The following is a 17,238-nucleotide window of genomic DNA, read 5'->3' as shown; positions in this document are numbered from 1 at the left end:
TATTCAATGCTAATGCAGTATGCCACAGGATGTTTTTGTGCTGGTCATGGGCAGTCAGGTCTGGAGTGAACCAAGGTCTATAATCTGTTCCTGGTTCTACATTTTTTGAACGGGGCATGCTTATTTAAGATGGTGAGGAAGGCACTTTTAACTTCTTGAAACTCCCCATCCCGGATCCGGGTTTGTGACTAAAGCCTCAGGCTCATTAGCATAACGCAACGTTAACGATTTCTGAAAATCGCAAATAAAATGAAAATAATGCGTCTGCTCTCAAGCTTAGCCTTTTCTTAACAACACTGTCATCTCAGATTTTCAAAATATGCTTTTGAACCATAGAAATTGACTAATTTGTGTAAGAGTATGCAAAGCTAGCATAGCATTTTGAGTAGCATTTAGCACGCAACATTTTCACAAAAACCAGATCACCAAATAAATAAAATCATTTACCTTTGAAGAGCTTCTGATGTTTTCAATGAGGAGACTCTCAGTTACATACCAAATGCGCAGTTTTTCCTGAAAGCATCTGTGTGTAGGAGAAATCGTTCCGTTTTCTACATTGCGTCTGGCTACCGAAACGAACCGAAAATTCAGTCACCTACAACGTAAAACTTTTTCCGGATTAACTACATAATATCGACCGAAACATGGCAAACATTGTTTGGAATCAATCCTCAAGGTGTTTTTTCACATATCTCTTCATTGATATGCAGTTCGTGGAAGCTTGCTTTCCTCTCTGTATCCCATGGGAAAATACTGGCAGGTGACTTTTGCGCACCAATTTCGGCGCAGGACACCGGGCGGACACCTGGTAAATGTGGTCTCTTATGGTCAATCTTCCAATGATCTGCCTACAAATACGTCACAATGCTGCAGACACCTTGGGGAAACGACAGAAAGGGCAGGCTCATTCCTCTCGCATTCACAGCCATATAAGGAGACAATGGAAAACAGAGCCTCAAAAATCCTGTTCATTTCCTGGATGCCATCTCATCTTGGTTTTGCCTGAAGCTCACGTTCTAGGGCACGCACAGAGAATATCTTGGTAGTTTTGGACACGTCAGAGTGTTTTCTTTCGAAAGCTATCAATTATATGCATAGTCGAGCATCTTTTTGTGACAAAATATCTTGTTTAAAACGGGAACGTTTTTCATCCAAAAATGAAATAGCGCCCCCATAGATGTAAGAGGTTAAAGAATAACCAGGCATCCTCTACTTACAGGAGGAGGTCAGTATCCTTCCAGAACAAATTCTGTACTTCCTGTTTGCGTCGTCTTTCGAAGTACCAGAAAGCGCCACTAGGGGGCAAATAACACCATTGAACACAATGAAAATCCAATTTAACCATTGTAATAAAATAATCTGTTACCTTCTAACAGGATGGCAGCACAGACCTGGATAGTAAGACAGAACTCTGCAGTAGATTGCAACTCCACCCACTTTGGCAGTTCTCTCTTGTCGGAAAATGTTATAGCTAGGGATTTTCAGGGTTTTTGATGGTCTCCCTAAGCCAGGATTCACACACGGCAAGGACATCCTGGTTGGCAGAGTGTGCTAAAGCAGTGAATAAAACAAACTTAGGGAGGAGGCTTCTAATGTTAACATGCATGAAACCAAGGCTTTTACAGTTACAGAAGTCAAATGAGAGCACCTGGGGAATAGGAGTGGAGCTAGTCACTGCAGGGCCTGGGTGAACCTCTACATCAGAGGAGGAGTATGATAAGGGCTAAAGGCTATAAGAAATGGTTGTCTAGTACGTTCAGAACAGAGAGTAAACAGAGAGTAAAAGGAGCATGTTTCTTGGCGCGATAGAATAGATTCAAGGCATAATGTGCAGATAAAGGTATGATAGGACGTGAATACATTGGAGGTAAACCTAAGCATTGAGAAAGATATTGATGATGACAGAGATATTGTCTCTAGACACATTTAACCCAGCTGATGTCACCGCATGTGTGGGAGGTTGAACTAAAGGGTTGGCTAAGGCATATTGAGCAGGGCTAGAGGCTCTAGAGTGAAATAAGACAATAATCACTAACCAGAACAGCAATGGACAAGGCATATTGACATTATGGAGAGGCATGCGTAGCCGAGTGATCATAGGGGTCCAGTGAGTAGTTAGGCTGGCTGGAGACACAGCGATTCAGACAGCTAGCAGGCCGGGGCTAGCAAGCTAGCAGAAGGGCCTTAGAGGGACGTCGTGATGGAAGAAGTCTTATGGCCTCCTCATGCGGAGTCTCGTGTGATTACGTCGATAGACCAGTCATGATGGATTAGTATGGTTCCGTGTAGCAAAGGGGTCCAGTCCAATCGGCAAAATAGGTAGAGTGGCACAATAAATTGGCCGATGGATATCTTCAGCTAACAGTCCAATATGCTCCAGACAGCTAGCGGCTAGCAGGCTAGCAAGAAGTGGCTTTCAGGGGACGTCACGACGGAGGTGTCTGTTGGAGAAAGAAAAAAAGTGCTACCACAATGCTATTTCACAGTAAACAAATGAACAACTCCACGTTTATAGGGATGGACATTCAACATGTGCGAGACTTTCACGAATGACTGATTGGCTGAGAGAAATTGATAATAAAACATTTGTGGGATCTGTTTCATTAGACTGCAGTGCAGCTTTTGACATTTTTGATCATAATCTGCTGCTGGAAAAACATATGTTATGGCTTTCCATCCACTGCTATATTGTGGATCAAGTGTTACCTGTCTAACAGAACACGGGTGTTCTTTAATGGAAGCTTATCCAGCATAATCCAGTTAGTCAGGCATTCCCCAGAGCAGCTGTCTATGACCCTTACTTTTTTCAATCTTTACTAATGGCCTGCCACTAGCTGTGCGTAAAGAATGTGTGTCTATGTATGCTGATGACCCAACACTATACACGTCAGCCATCACAGCACATGAAATCACTGCAACACTTAACAAATAGCTACTGTCAGTTTCAGAATGGGTGGCAAGAAATAAGTTAGTCCTACATATTTCAAAACTGAAAGTATTGTATTTGGGACACATTCACTAAACACTAAACCTGGTCCAAACTTATTGATGCAACAGTAGCTAAGATGGGGAGTGGTCTGTCCATAATAAAGCGCTGCTCTGCCTTCTTAAGAACGCTATCAACAAGGCAGGTCCTACAGGCCCTAGTTCTGTCGCACCTTGACTACTGTCCAGTCGTGTAGTCAGGCACCACAAAGAGGGACCTCAGAAAATTACAACTGGCCCAGAACAGGGCAGCACACCTGGCCCTTAAATTTACACAGACAGCTAACATTAAAAATAGGCATGTCAAGGTCTCCTGGTTCAAAGTAAAGGAGAGATTGACCTTATCACTATTTGTATTTGTGAGAAGTATTGACATGTTGAATGCACTGAGCTGTCTGTTCAATCTACTAGCACACAGCTCAGACACCCATGCATACCCCACAAGACATGCCACCAGAGGTCTCTCACAGTCCCCAAGTCCAGAACAGACTATGGGAGGCGCACAGTACTACAAAGAGCCATGACTACATGGAACTCTATTCCACATTACGTAACTCATGCAAGCAGTAAAATCTGATTAGAAAACAGATTAAAATACACCTTGTGGAACAGCGGGGACTGTGATGAGACACTTGCACAAGCAGACATGCATATACGCACGATAACATACGCACGATAACATACGCACAACACACACACGTACACAGATTTTCTGTTGTAGATATGTGGTAGTAGAGTAGTGTCCTTGGCAGCGGCTAATGGGGATCCATAATAAATACAAATACAAATAAAATGATTAAACGTCTTGAAGGAATAACCTCTCCCTTAACTCTTTTTCTCCCTTCTTTCCTTCCTTCCCACTATTCTTACTCCCTCTGCCCTTCATTCTCCCCTTTCTCTCCACCTTCCGCCTCTCTCTACTCTTCTTTCTTTCCCTTTATCCTTTCTTCTCCCTCTTTGTCAGGCTGATTGTGCGCAGTGGAAACAACTCCATGTCTCCCCTGCTCTTTGACTCAGACCTGGACGATGTGCCAGAGCGTGGCATCGTGAGCGAGGGCTCCATACTCTACCTGGAGCTCACGGCCGACTCCTCTTCCATCCCGTTACTACTAGCTCTGCGCTATGAGGGTGAGACCTTAAAATGCTCCCAACACCAGTACACACAGTTTCTCTTGTCTCTTTCTCACTCTTATTTGTAATTGACTGTGATATGACTGTGCAATACAGACACTGCTGCTTGCTTTAGTTTAGGGCTGTCCCCGACAAAAAAACAAACATTTTTGGGGTCAATTGAGAGTCGTTGTGTTCTTTCGACCAATAGATGGGTCAAAATGTTTAAACTTGTTTTTCCATATGTGTTTGAATAAAACCAATTACGTATGCACTGAGCTTGTCTGATGGTTTAAGCACACTGTTTGATTAAGTCACACAAATGACTCAAGAAAGAGCCCAATAGTCACACTGTTAAAAAAAATTGACAGCGAGTGTCTGACTGGCGCACGTTGTCTCGCTCTCCTCGCATGCGACCAATAGGGCCTGACCTATAGCCCACCATAAATCACATCAATAAATTGGTTTTAACAAACTCCGAACACAGTAATGTCAACAGCAAAATGGAGGCAGAGGACGGAAAAAAGAAACACGAAATGGGCGAATGTTTACTAGTTGCTCAGGAGGGAAAGGGAAAGTCAGATCTGTAGAAGACATTTGACTTAGCTTTGGAAACTACTGAAGATCAAGAAAAAGGAGTGTATTGGAGCAAGTGTTACGTTTGTTTGGCACACACAATACTGTTGCTGTTTTTTCGGAACAGTGTAAACAACACCAAATAAATAAATGTACCAGAGAGTCTGTTCTAACACAAAATAAATAATATAGAGCCTTTATTATAGCAGACAAAAAATAGTTGCATGCATTCTTGAATTGCGGTACAGTCATCCCTGGGGCGGAGTGGTGCCTGGGAGAAGGTCAATCCCACAGTGATATGGTCGGTGCGGCAGCAGCGACGTGGCATGGGCCTTACAGAACACCTCCCGGGGGTCCTGGTACTCCGCGGGAATGGTGGAGAGGTCCGGGGCAACTTCCGAGCTCCCAGGAAGACGTCCCGGGGCAGGCTGCGCTGACTTCAGGCCATGAGCTTGGCAGAACGGGCTCCAGCCCATGATGGCACCGGCAGACCAGTCAATGAAGAGATTGTGTTGCTGGAGCCAGGAGAATCCAAATACCCTGGGAACATGAGGAGACTTAATGAGCAGGAACTGGATAATTTCGCTGTGGTTCCCTGACCCACCTAGGTTGATGGGGGTGGTATTGTGGGTGACCCGGCCTATAGAGTGCCCGTACAGTGCTCTAACGTCCATGGGAATGGATAGGGGCTGAGTGGGGATATCCAACTCGGAAGCCAGGGTAGCGTCCATAAAGCTCTCAACGGCCCCAGAGTCAATGAGTACTCAGAGAGATTTTGACTGGTTCCCCACAGCAATATGGAATGAAAGGAGGTGCAAGTAAGGGGAGAGGAAAAGTTATCCGTGTGGCCCGCCAAAGTACTCACTCCTACCGGTGATCCTAGTCTTTTAGTGGACAGGTGGAGACGAAATGACCAGTAGTCCCGCAATACAGGCAGCTCTTAGTGTGAAAATCAAATCAAATTTTATTTGTCACATACACATGGTTAGCAGATGTTAATGCGAGTGTAGCGAAATGCTTGTGCTTCTAGTTCCGACAATGCAGTAATAACCAACAAGTAATCTAACTAACAATTCCTAAGCTACTGTCTTATACACAGTGTAAGGGGATAAAGAATATGTACATAAGGATATATGAATGAGTGATGGTACAGAGCAGCACAGGCAAGATACAGTAGATGGTATCGAGTACAGTATATACATATGAGATGAGTATGTAAACAAAGTGGCATAGTTAAATTGGCTAGTGATACATGTATTACATAAGGATGCAGTCGATGATATAGAGTACAGTATATACGTATGCACATGAGATGAATAATGTAGGGTAAGTAACATTATATAAGGTAGCATTGTTTAAAGTGGCTAGTGATGTTTACATCATTTCCCATCAATTCCCATTATTAAAGTGGCTGGAGTTGAGTCAGTGTCAGTGTGTTGCCAGCAGCCACTCAATGTTAGTGGTGGCTGTTTAACAGTCTGATGGCCTTGAGATAGAAGCTGTTTTTCAGTCTCTCGGTCCCAGCTTTGATGCACCTGTACTGACCTCGCCTTCTGGATGATAGCGGGGTGAACAGGCAGTGGCTCGGGTGGTTGATGTCCTTGATGATCTTTATGGCCTTCCTGTAACATCGGGTGGTGTAGGTGTCCTGGAGGGCAGGTAGTTTTCCCCCGGTGATTCGTTGTGCAGACCTCACTACCCTCTGGAGAGCCTTACGGTTGAGGGCGGAGCAGTTGCCGTACCAGGCGGTGATACAGCCCGCCAGGATGCTCTCGATTGTGCATCTGTAGAAGTTTGTGAGTGCTTTTGGTGACAAGCCAAATTTTTTCGGCCTCCTGAGGTTGAAGAGGCACTGCTGCGCCTTCTTCACGATGCTGTCTGTGTGAGTGGACCAATTCAGTTTGTCTGTGATGTGTATGCCGAGGACCTTAAAACTTGCTACTCTCTCCACTACTGTTCCATCGATGTGGATAGGGGGGTGTTCCCTCTGCTGTTTCCTGAAGTCCACAATCATCTCCTTAGTTTTGTTGACGTTGAGTGTGAGGTTATTTTCCTGACACCACACTCCGAGGGCCCTCACCTCCTCCCTGTAGGCAGTCTCGTCGTTGTTGGTAATCAAGCCTACCACTGTTGTGTCGTCCGCAAACTTGATGATTGAGTTGGAGGCGTGCGTGGCCACGCAGTCGTGGGTGAACAGGGAGTACAGGAGGGGGCTCAGAACGCACCCTTGTGGGGCCCCAGTGTTGAGGATCAGCGGGGAGGAGATGTTGTTACCTACCCTCACCACCTGGGGGCGGCCCGTCGGGAAGTCCAGTACCCAGTTGCACAGGGCGGGGTCGAGACCCAGGGTCTCGAGCTTGATGACGAGCTTGGAGGGTACTATGGTGTTGAATGCCGAGCTGTAGTCGATGAACAGCATTCTCACATAGGTATTCCTCTTGTCCAGATGGGTTAGGGCAGTGTGCAGTGTGGTTGAGATTGCATCGTCTGTGGACCTATTTGAGCGGTAAGCAAATTGGAGTGGGTCTAGGGTGTCAGGTAGGGTGGAGGTGATATGGTCCTTGACTAGTCTCTCAAAGCACTTCATGATGACGGAAGTGAGTGCTACGGGGCGGTAGTCGTTTAGCTCAGTTACCTTAGCTTTCTTGGGAACAGGAACAATGGTGGCCCTCTTGAAGCATGTGGGAACAGCAGACTGGTATAGGGATTGATTGAATATGTCCGTAAACACACCAGCCAGCTGGTCTGCGCATGCTCTGAGGGCGCGGCTGGGGATGCCGTCTGGGCCTGCAGCCTTGCGAGGGTTAACACGTTTAAATGTTTTACTCACCTCGGCTGCAGTGAAGGAGAGACCGCATTTTTCCGTTGCAGGCCGTGTCAGTGGCACTGTATTGTCCTCAAAGCGGGCAAAAAGTGATTTAGTCTGCCTGGGAGCAAGACATCCTGGTCCGTGACTGGGCTGGATTTCTTCCTGTAGTCCGTGATTGACTGTAGACCCTGCCACATGCCTCTTGTGTCTGAGCCGTTGAATTGGGATTCTACTTTGTCTCTGTACTGACGCTTAGCTTGTTTGATAGCCTTACGGAGGGAATAGCTGCATTGTTTGTATTCAGTCATGTTACCAGACACCTTGCCCTGATTGAAAGCAGTGGTTCGCGCTTTCAGTTTCACGCAAATGCTGCCATCAATCCAAGGTTTCTGGTTAGGGAATGTTTTAATCGTTGCTATGGGAACGACATCTTCAACGCACGTTCTAATGAACTCGCACACCGAATCAGCGTATTCGTCAATGTTGTTATCTGACGCAATACGAAACATGTCCCAGTCCACGTGATGGAAGCAGTCTTGGAGTGTGGAGTCAGCTTGGTCGGACCAGCGTTGGACAGACCTCAGCGTGGGAGCTTCTTTTTTTAGCTTTTGTCTGTAGGCAGGTATCAGCAAAATGGAGTCGTGGTCAGCTTTTCCGAAAGGGGGGCGGGGCAGGGCCTTATATGCGTCGCGGAAGTTAGAGTAACAGTGATCCAGGGTTTTTCCGCCCCTGGTTGCGCAATCGATATGCTGATAAAATTTAGGGAGTCTTGTTTTCAGATTAGCCTTGTTAAAATCCCCAACAACAATGAATGCAGCCTCCGGATAAATTGTTTCCAGTTTGCAAAGAGTTAAATAAAGTTCGTTCAGAGCCATTGATGTGTCTGCTTGGGGGGGGGATATATACGGCTGTGATTATAATCGAAGAGAATTCTCTTGGTAGATAATGCGGTCTACATTTGATTGTGAGGAATTCTAAATCAGGTGAACAGAAGGATTTGAGTTCCTGTATGTTTCTTTCATCGCACCATGCCTCGTTAGCCATAAGGCATACACCCCCACCCCTCTTCTTACCAGAAAGGTGTTTGTTTCTGTCGGCGCGATGCGTGGAGAAACCCGTTGGCTGCACCGCTTCGGATAGCGTCTCTCCAGTGAGCCATGTTTCCGTGAAGCACAGAACGTTACAGTCACTGATGTCCCTCTGGAATGCTACCCTTGCTCGGATTTCATCAACCTTGTTGTCAAGAGACTGGACATTGGCAAGTAGAATGCTAGGAAGTGGGGCACGATGTGCCCGACTCCGTAGTCTGACCAGAAGACCGCCACGTTTCCCTCTTTTTCGGAGTCGTTTTTTTGGGTCGCTGCATGCGATCCATTCCGTTGTCCTGTTTGTAAGGCAGAACACAGGATCCGCGTCGCGAAAAACATATTCTTGGTCGTACTGATGGTGAGTTGACGCTGATCTTATATACAGTAGTTCTTCTCGACTGTATGTAATGAAACCTAAGATGACCTGGGGTACTAATGTAAGAAATAACATGTAAAAAAACAAAAAACTGCATAGTTTCCTAGGAACGCGAAGCGAGGCGGCCATTTCTGTCGGCGCCGGAAGCCTGTATAGCTGTTCAGCTGGAGACAGCCTAGCTCTGCCTCGTTGCATGGGCTCAGGAAGAGGTAAATTGTTAGTCTTTGGAGGCCCTTGGGGGAACACAGGTAGCCTCGGGTTCCCTCGACAACGGAGCCGTCGGGGACTTCCGGGATACCTTGGAGGCGAGGTGGAATCCATGGACGGGCGGGCAAAATTGGATCTCCTCTACTTCCGTTGTTCCTGTAGTCGCCCATCAATCTGAATGCTCAAGGCAATGAGCGAGTCGATATCCGTCAGTAGCTCTTTTACTTCCTCCGATATGCTGTGCAGGAACATGTCAGACAGTGCGTCCAGGTTCCAGGCACTCTCAGCTGCCAACGTGCGTAATTCCATTGTGTAGCCTGCCACACTGCGGGAGCCTTGCCAAAGCTGGAGTAACTTCCGGGAAGCCTCTTTCCCAGACGATGCAGGATCAAAAACTTTATTTTCCTTTGCCACAAACTCCTTCAGACTGAAGTATATGGCCGGATGTTGTTCCCATACTGCCGTAGCTCAGGCCAGAGCCCTCCCAGACATCAGCGTGATGAGGTACGCTATCTTATTTATAATAAAGGGGCAGGCAAATGACAGGTCAAAGGCAGGCAGGGGTCAGTAGTCCAGAGAAGGTGCAAAGGGTCCAGAACCGCAGGCAGTCTCAGGGTCAGGGCAGACAGGCGTCAATAATCCAGTGAGGTGGGGCAAGGTATAGAATAGCAGGCAGGCTCAGGGTCAGGGCAGGCAGAAACATCAAAACCAGGAACGACTAGGAAACAGGAGCAAGAAACAGACAGGAGCCGTGGAACAAACGCTGGTAGGTTTCACAAACAAAACAAACTGGCAACAGACAGAACACAGGTAGACAATAAATGAGACAAGCGTGAATCATCTGCACAATGAAAAAAATATATAACATTGCGACTGCTCAACTAAAGAAATCTCGGTCGACCAACAGCCTATCAACCAAACAATCAACCGGTTGACTAAATGGGGTCAACCCTACTTAGTCTTATATTATGCATTATCCTACTTCTCTCCTCATATTCACACGTGCACACTTATCTCTCTCGCTCTCTCTCAGCCTTTGACGGGGAACACTGTTATGAGCCCTACTTGCCCCATGGGAATTTCAGCGGCAGTGACATCACCTTTCCGTTGGGCACCACAGTCACCTTCTCCTGCTCCCCGGGCTTTGTCATGGAGCAGGGCTCTGGGGTCATTGAGTGTGTGGACCAAAGCGATCCACACTGGAATGAGAGCGAGCCTGTGTGTAAAGGTAATACTATTGAATACTACCATTACATTATGATCATTTGTTTATAAAGCCCCTTTCATTCACTAAACTAAAAACTAAAGACAATACAAGTAATGTTACAATAACTTTTTTCCTGTGCTACTACCTCACACCCTCTCTTCCCACCCCCTCTCAGCTTTGTGTGGGGGAGAGTTGACCGATCCCTCCAGTACTGTTCTGTCCCCCGATTGGCCACAGAGCTACTCCAAGGGGCAGGACTGTGTGTGGCAGATCCATGGCAATGAGGAGAAGCGTATCGAACTGGACATCCAGATGTGAGTTTGGCCTCACCAACACCCAACAGGCATAATTCTAGTCTTTGAAGCTGTGGTTTAAGCATTTGGGAGAGGGAATTGTTCTCCTTTAATTTTCCCATGCCTCTTTTGCTTCTGAAACCTCACTGCATAACATGAGCGCTCCCTTTGCATAGTTTTTTTTCCCACCACACAAGAGGTTCATATGATGGAGGTAGAACTCAAAATAAGCATGTTTATTTAGAAACATGCATGTTTTGTAAGGAATATACTTGAGGTATAAAATGTAGGTTGAACAATGTGAGCCTTGTGTTTCGCTGCTTCACTGATGGCTACTTTCGTGGCTGGTGTAGCGACGTCTTTTTGATTACAATGGGTGCATTTCAACTGTGACTGACAGACATAAAAAAACTGATGTGATGCTTCCAGTGAAGTTTTTATTGTAAGGATTAGAAATGACAATGTTTGTGAGAAGCTACGTTTTATGACATTTTATGATTCCATTTGAAGTGACATTGTGATTTAAAGGGAAAGTTGTTTTCCTCTCCATGTATTTTGTCGCTCAAAGTTTGAATATCCGCCACAACGACGTTCTCACCATATTCGATGGTCACGACCTCATGTCCCATGTGATTGGCCAGTACCTGGGGTCACGAGAACGTTTCCAGGTCGTGTCAGGTGGTTCTGAGGTCACTATTCAGTTCCAGAGTGACCCTGACGACTCCTCATTTATTCTCAGCCAGGGGTTCCTTATTCACTACCGTGGTACGTACACATACAGAACTTTTACATACACATAAACGACATAATATGCAAAACATTGTTTGCCCATACATGACATCACACAAAATCTACATTATCCTGGCATATATTCAGTGAAGCAAAATGTTAATAACTTTGTAGATATAATATGAACAGACAATACGATTACGTATTCTACCTCAATTATGTGTTCTACATGATATATTTAAATCTGAATGTTCTGTAACATTATATCCTCCTGAACAAGCAACTGGTTTATCCTACATCTGATGACATCTTCTTTTTCATCCAGAGGTAGAGCCTAATGACACCTGCCCTGCCCTCCCTCAAATCGAATTTGGCTGGATTAGCTCCTCCCACACCTCTCCCGTGAGGGGAAGTGTGTTGACCTATCAGTGCCAACCGGGGTATGACATCAGTGGCTCTGACATCATCACTTGCCAATGGGATCTTTCCTGGAGCAACAGCCCACCCACCTGCATCAAAGGTGAGCTAAAGTGCGTTCCTGCCCGACTACATTGCTGACGCATGCCAGATCATATATTATAGCAATCTGGTGCCCAACGGCACAGTCAATGTGGCATGCATTCATTTGTTGATGCAATGTAACAGCTGAGTAGGGGAACACAACCCTATATTTCAAACAACACTTCGGATGTGTTTGAGAGCCTCGATTTGACTCTGTTGCACATCACCGACTGAGCATACTAGCTGATTTACAAATCTCTTTACATCTTAGAGGACCTAGATTCAATCAGATCGAGCATTAACTGGCGATAGCCAAAACCCGCATAGCTGATGTTATGGTGTTGTCGGAGGTGGAACTGTGAGCAGCTGCTCTTGATCATTGTCACAAAGCCTCACCCGTCTCACATGTTAGAAGTTCAGAGCGAGAAAGTGTAGGCTATATAGAAATAATGACGCTCAAAAAATGATTGAAATAATGAGGATTTCTCTCAGCCTAATCAAGGTGTAGATTACATCTCATATTCCAGTGTTTGACCTTGTAAGCAAGGCTACATGGGATTTATCTTAATGCGACTCTGAGCAGCCAATGGCAATGTCCGCTTTAGGTAGAATACCAAGAGCCATTTGTAGATTTGACAGCTCTAACGCAGTTCCACCTCCGACACCGCCAAAACAACCACTATGCAGATGTTGGCTAAATTGAATAGAGCCTTTGAAGATTGCAGAATTAGGTTGCTGTTAAACATTATGATTGAGACTTTTAATTGGTAGGATGAAACCAATTTGACATATCACTTTACATATGCGTTTTGGGAGAAATTTACATGATCAGAATTTGACCGAAGTCATGTTGGAAAAGTGTTCGGAAAAGTGACGTCGAGAGAATAACACACGAGTGAATACACAGCAGGAGTGAAGCCAACTGATCTGAGCATATCCTCGGATTTCTTTATTCTGTATCAGCAAAAAATTGGTTTATCACTTATACGGTGTGCAGGCTTTTAACATAGCCCTTTATACTCCCCTGCTGGTTTACCCCTACTAGTTAACCACTAGCAGCCTTGAAACACATAACTTATTAGCAGTTCAGCACATCAGCGTTTCTCATGCTTTTACACAAAAATCAAGAAACTTTTACCATAATAGTAGACTGAACATTTATAACCTAAACTCTGTTGTTGGCTGTTAGTACAGTGGTTCTTCCTTTAAAAGTTGCGTCATACTGTAGCACAGCTTGTGGCACGTTAGAGTGCATGAAGTCATTATTTTACTGTAAGTCGTTGTTGCCATTAATGCTAGTTTGACCACCAGAGGGCATCTTTGAGAAGCAAAGTTATTGAAATGACATGGAGCTGTAGGCCTAAGTGTCCTGTTTACTGTAGTTGTTATAGCATAACTTACTTACTGGCATACAGGCCTACTTAAATATACAGTATATCATTCATTCATTTGTGCATGTCATCACACAGCATACAAGTCATCCATGTCTTTAAATATAGTCAAGCATTTTAGTTATAAAACGAGTTAAGGGAGCCTTGAATAATTAAACAACGAAAAAAAATCGCAACATGTCGGCTAAAGCGATTGAATTCACTAATGCATTTGGCTGTTTTTAAAATTGTCTGTGCTAGAGACTTAAACCTTTTTATGTAGATATTTTGCTTAATTGATTAATATTATGGTGTTTCTATTCCAAGAAAAGTGGAAATGCATTTTACAGTAGCCTCCTCAGGGTTTCCATAAGAGAAAAATGGCGCTGTGCCATGTGACCGGTCGGGAGTAGACCTAGGCTACTGCGAGTGAAGAGCAAAATAATCTTAACATTTCCAGACCCTAATTGTAGGCTAACCAATAACCAAACGGAGTATGTGAAAATAAAAATCTGATTTATCAAGACCAGTCCTCATGCTTGTCTCAAAGCAGCGTGAAACAGAAATAGTTGCTTCAAATCCTATAACAATTGGATGACTTTGGGTGTTTCAGTAAGCAACGATTTGTTGCCTTCATTAGCCTACTTAATTCCATTATTTATGTCATTCAGTGATATTCATTCTCATAGTAATTTGTTATGGATCCATCCAGATGTGGTTAGAAAACAGTGCATTTGGTGGGCTATACAAAGAGATGGGAGAAGTGACATGCCTCGCAAACATCCATTAATATATTTAGTCCGTTAGGAAAATATGACGCTGTACAATGTGACCAGTCAGGAGTAGGCCTAGGATACTAAGTGACTGCGAGTGAAGAGCAAATTAATCCTAGCATTTCTACTCTAATTGTAGGCTAACCAATACCCAAAGATGTTGATGAACAAATACTGTAAATGCGTCTGTGCGTGTTACATGGTCCAGTTACAACTTCTTCTGACAAAGTGTTTTTCTCTAGTGTATTTTTTTGTGTGTGTGCGCAAGACAGAGGGAGAGCAATACTTACACAATAGTTTTAAATTCAATCACTCTTCTTCATCCTCATCATTCAGTTAATTCAAATGAAATATATTTTGTCACTCCCATGGCAAAGTTTAAAAAATTTGTGAAATTGATTTATCCAACATTTTGTGGTTGCATGAGATTTGGTGATCACAGAATCAGTAGGATATTAAATAAACACTCAAATAGGCAACAGAAGCAGGAACAGCATAGGGCAGAGTGACTCAGTCATTGCTGGCTTTCGTTCAAAATAAGTTATATTATAATGCAGGGTTAAAGACATTTTTTCACATTTTTTGATATGGAGTTAGAAACTTGAGTACTTAATCATTGAATACATTGCAAGTTTTCAATTTTTTTTCACCATTAGGCTACTACACTTTACAATAGGACTCAACTCGGGGCACAAATTGGAACCACACCTCGTTGATTTCCTCTATCGCTTCTTGAGGCCGACTGTCCACCTGGTATGTGTGGTTCCAAAGGATAAAGCGTCACCGTCAGGTGGATGTGTGGTTTCAGAGAGAAGCCAGCTGTGAGCCTGTGACCAGGCACGGTGGATGACATCCTTTTTCTGCACAGGAATTTGAAGAAATACAGTGATGAATGGATGAATGAATATTTTTTTAAGTTATTGTTTTACTATATTTGTCTAATATTAGAAGGCTCTTTAAAGCAATTTGAGTTGTCAATGTGTCGCATTGCATATATATCTGTTCTTAATTCAAGGCGTGGTTTCTTTTTAGACAAATGTTGAATAGACATGCAGTCAAATTAATTATAATGCAGGGAGTAAAAGAGGAATAATAGGCTACTGTCTGTCGTCATAAAAACAATTAGGCTAAATAAATTGATATTATTTTGGGGGGGTAACGGATTGGCACTCAGAACTCATTAAGAGGCGGCTTCTATCGTCAATATAATCATTCATTGAGACATGTAAACACAAACGGTGAAGTTTGGGGCCATGTGGCAGAGAGTGACGTCAGTGCTGGAGATGGGGGTGTGAGCAGGTGGGTCTGGGCAGGTGTGATGTAGGTGTCATTTGTATGTGTAAATAAAGCCAGTTTGTTATTCTGAATTATGTATTTATGTTTTTAGAGGAAGAGAAACCAAAGCCCCATGTGACTATTTTTCGAAAATAGTCAGTCCACAAGTGTAATTGCGCCATCGTATTTACCCAAGTTCTCGCTCAACTCCAAGACCACCCACCAGCAAACATTTTTGGGTCCTGATGCCGGACTCTATAGAGACAAGAAGAGAGACTCTCAGACTGAAACATTCACACCTCCATTAATTTACAAATAGTCAATTTGTGCCACAGTTTAGACTACCGATAGAGCAGTGTTCGAACTCCCCCTTGTGATAGTGGCAGATTGTGGTAAATTGCACCACACTCTGCCACTATCTACCACAAACGGTCACGGCATAAGCTCAAAACCTTTAAAGGAAGAACCACTGTAGCTGTAGCTCGCCAAATGCTAACCTGAGTGCTAACATTACTAGTAGCAGTAACTGTAAAATCCAGTTATAATGGCAAACACAAACATTGGCTATCATGATATCCTGCAAGTTGTATCCACCAATAAAGATCAGGTAGTTCAGCAAAAAAAGACATACCTTGAAATAAATAATGACATGAATCTAATTCGTATTTCACCATTCATTTCTGCAAAACATAGTGTTAGAGTTGCTGTAGCTTGCTTGCTAACTATCTAGCTAGCTTATTCCATCAGCAAACACCATGCTAAATCCAAATGGGCCAGCTTGTTTTGAATGGCTAGTTGCACTTAGACAGCTATCTTAGTTTTTAATCATCTACAAGTAACATATAACATGACAAAACATTTTAGGGCACTTTAGTACCTACTTACCCGATTCACCTCCATCACAGAAGTCGTCCGCCGTCGTGCTGTAACACCGGTGGTGTCAGTGGACTTGGAGCCGGCAGAATTTAACTGTGGGCAGAGAACTGTTTTTTACTAGCCCGAGCTTCATGGTGAATCCACTATTCAACTGTTGGTAGCCATCGTAATCCTTTGGGGCAGAGTGGGACTGAACCATTCTATCCGAAGAGGTCCGACTTTTTTCCAAATAAACCAAACAAGCCTACTGTTTCTTTTTTAATTACCCTTTTCTCCTCAATTTTGTGGTATCCAATTGGTAGTTAGTCGTCTCATCGCTACAACTCCCGTACGGACTCCGGAGAGGCGAAGGTCGAGAGACGTGCATCCTTCGAAACACAACCCAACCAAGCTGCACTGCTTCTTGACACAATGCCCACTTAACCCGGAAGCCAGCTGCACCAATGTGTCGGAGGAAACACCATACACCTGGCGACAGTGTCAATGTGCACTGTACCCGGCCCGCCACAGGAGTCGCTAGTGCTCGATGGGACAAGGACATCCCTGCCGCCAAACCCTAACCCGGACTATGTTGGGACCATGGGTCTCCTAGTCGTGGCTAGCTGCGACAGAGCCTGGACTCTAACCCAGAATCTCTAGTGGCACATGGCGATGCAGTGCCTTAGACCACTACGCCACTTGGGAGACACCGAAGTGTATAATTATTATACTTAAAAACGTTTTAATCAATTTGTTGTTAGATATGTGGAAATATACAGTGCATTCGGAAAGTATTCAGACCTTCACTTTTTCCATATTTTGTTACGTTACAGCCTTATTCTAAAATATATAATTTTTTAAAATCCTCACACAATACCCCATAATGACAAAGCGAAACCATTTTTCTGGGGATTTTTTTTGCAAATGTATTACAAATGAAAACATACCTTATTTACATAAGCATTCAGAACCTTTGTCATGAGAATCGAAATTGAGCTCAGGTGCATCCTGTTTCCATTGATCATCCTTGAGATGTTTCGACAAATTGATTGGAGTCCACCTGTAGTATCAGATATGAATGTAA

General features: G+C 44.1%; 1 protein-coding gene and 1 long non-coding RNA gene across 5 annotated transcripts in view; one reads left to right on the top strand and one right to left on the bottom strand.

Moving 5' to 3' along the window:
* sez6l2 (seizure related 6 homolog (mouse)-like 2) overlaps window positions 1-17,238 on the top strand; it is a 61,594-nt gene that overhangs the window by 31,430 nt on the left and 12,926 nt on the right. For all 4 annotated transcript variants that reach the window (XM_064988935.1, XM_064988933.1, XM_064988934.1 and 1 more), the window contains 5 exons: window positions 3,950-4,113; window positions 10,185-10,379; window positions 10,534-10,672; window positions 11,220-11,416; window positions 11,706-11,900. In XM_064988935.1, coding sequence (XP_064845007.1) covers window positions 3,950-4,113; window positions 10,185-10,379; window positions 10,534-10,672; window positions 11,220-11,416; window positions 11,706-11,900 — 890 coding nt within the window. The remainder of the gene's footprint in view (window positions 1-3,949; window positions 4,114-10,184; window positions 10,380-10,533; window positions 10,673-11,219; window positions 11,417-11,705; window positions 11,901-17,238) is intronic.
* The window catches only part of LOC135556054 (uncharacterized), a 102,120-nt gene continuing 99,446 nt past the window's right edge, over window positions 14,565-17,238 (bottom strand). Inside the window, exons 2-4 of the long non-coding RNA XR_010457939.1 lie at window positions 16,185-16,268; window positions 15,491-15,554; window positions 14,565-14,884 (exon numbers count right to left, since the gene is read on the bottom strand). This is a non-coding gene — a long non-coding RNA (uncharacterized LOC135556054). The remainder of the gene's footprint in view (window positions 14,885-15,490; window positions 15,555-16,184; window positions 16,269-17,238) is intronic.

Source organism: Oncorhynchus masou, chromosome 15 (genome assembly GCF_036934945.1).
Source record: "Oncorhynchus masou masou isolate Uvic2021 chromosome 15, UVic_Omas_1.1, whole genome shotgun sequence".
Taxonomy (NCBI): Eukaryota; Metazoa; Chordata; class Actinopteri; order Salmoniformes; family Salmonidae; genus Oncorhynchus; species Oncorhynchus masou.
This window is presented reverse-complemented; position numbering and strand designations above follow the sequence as displayed.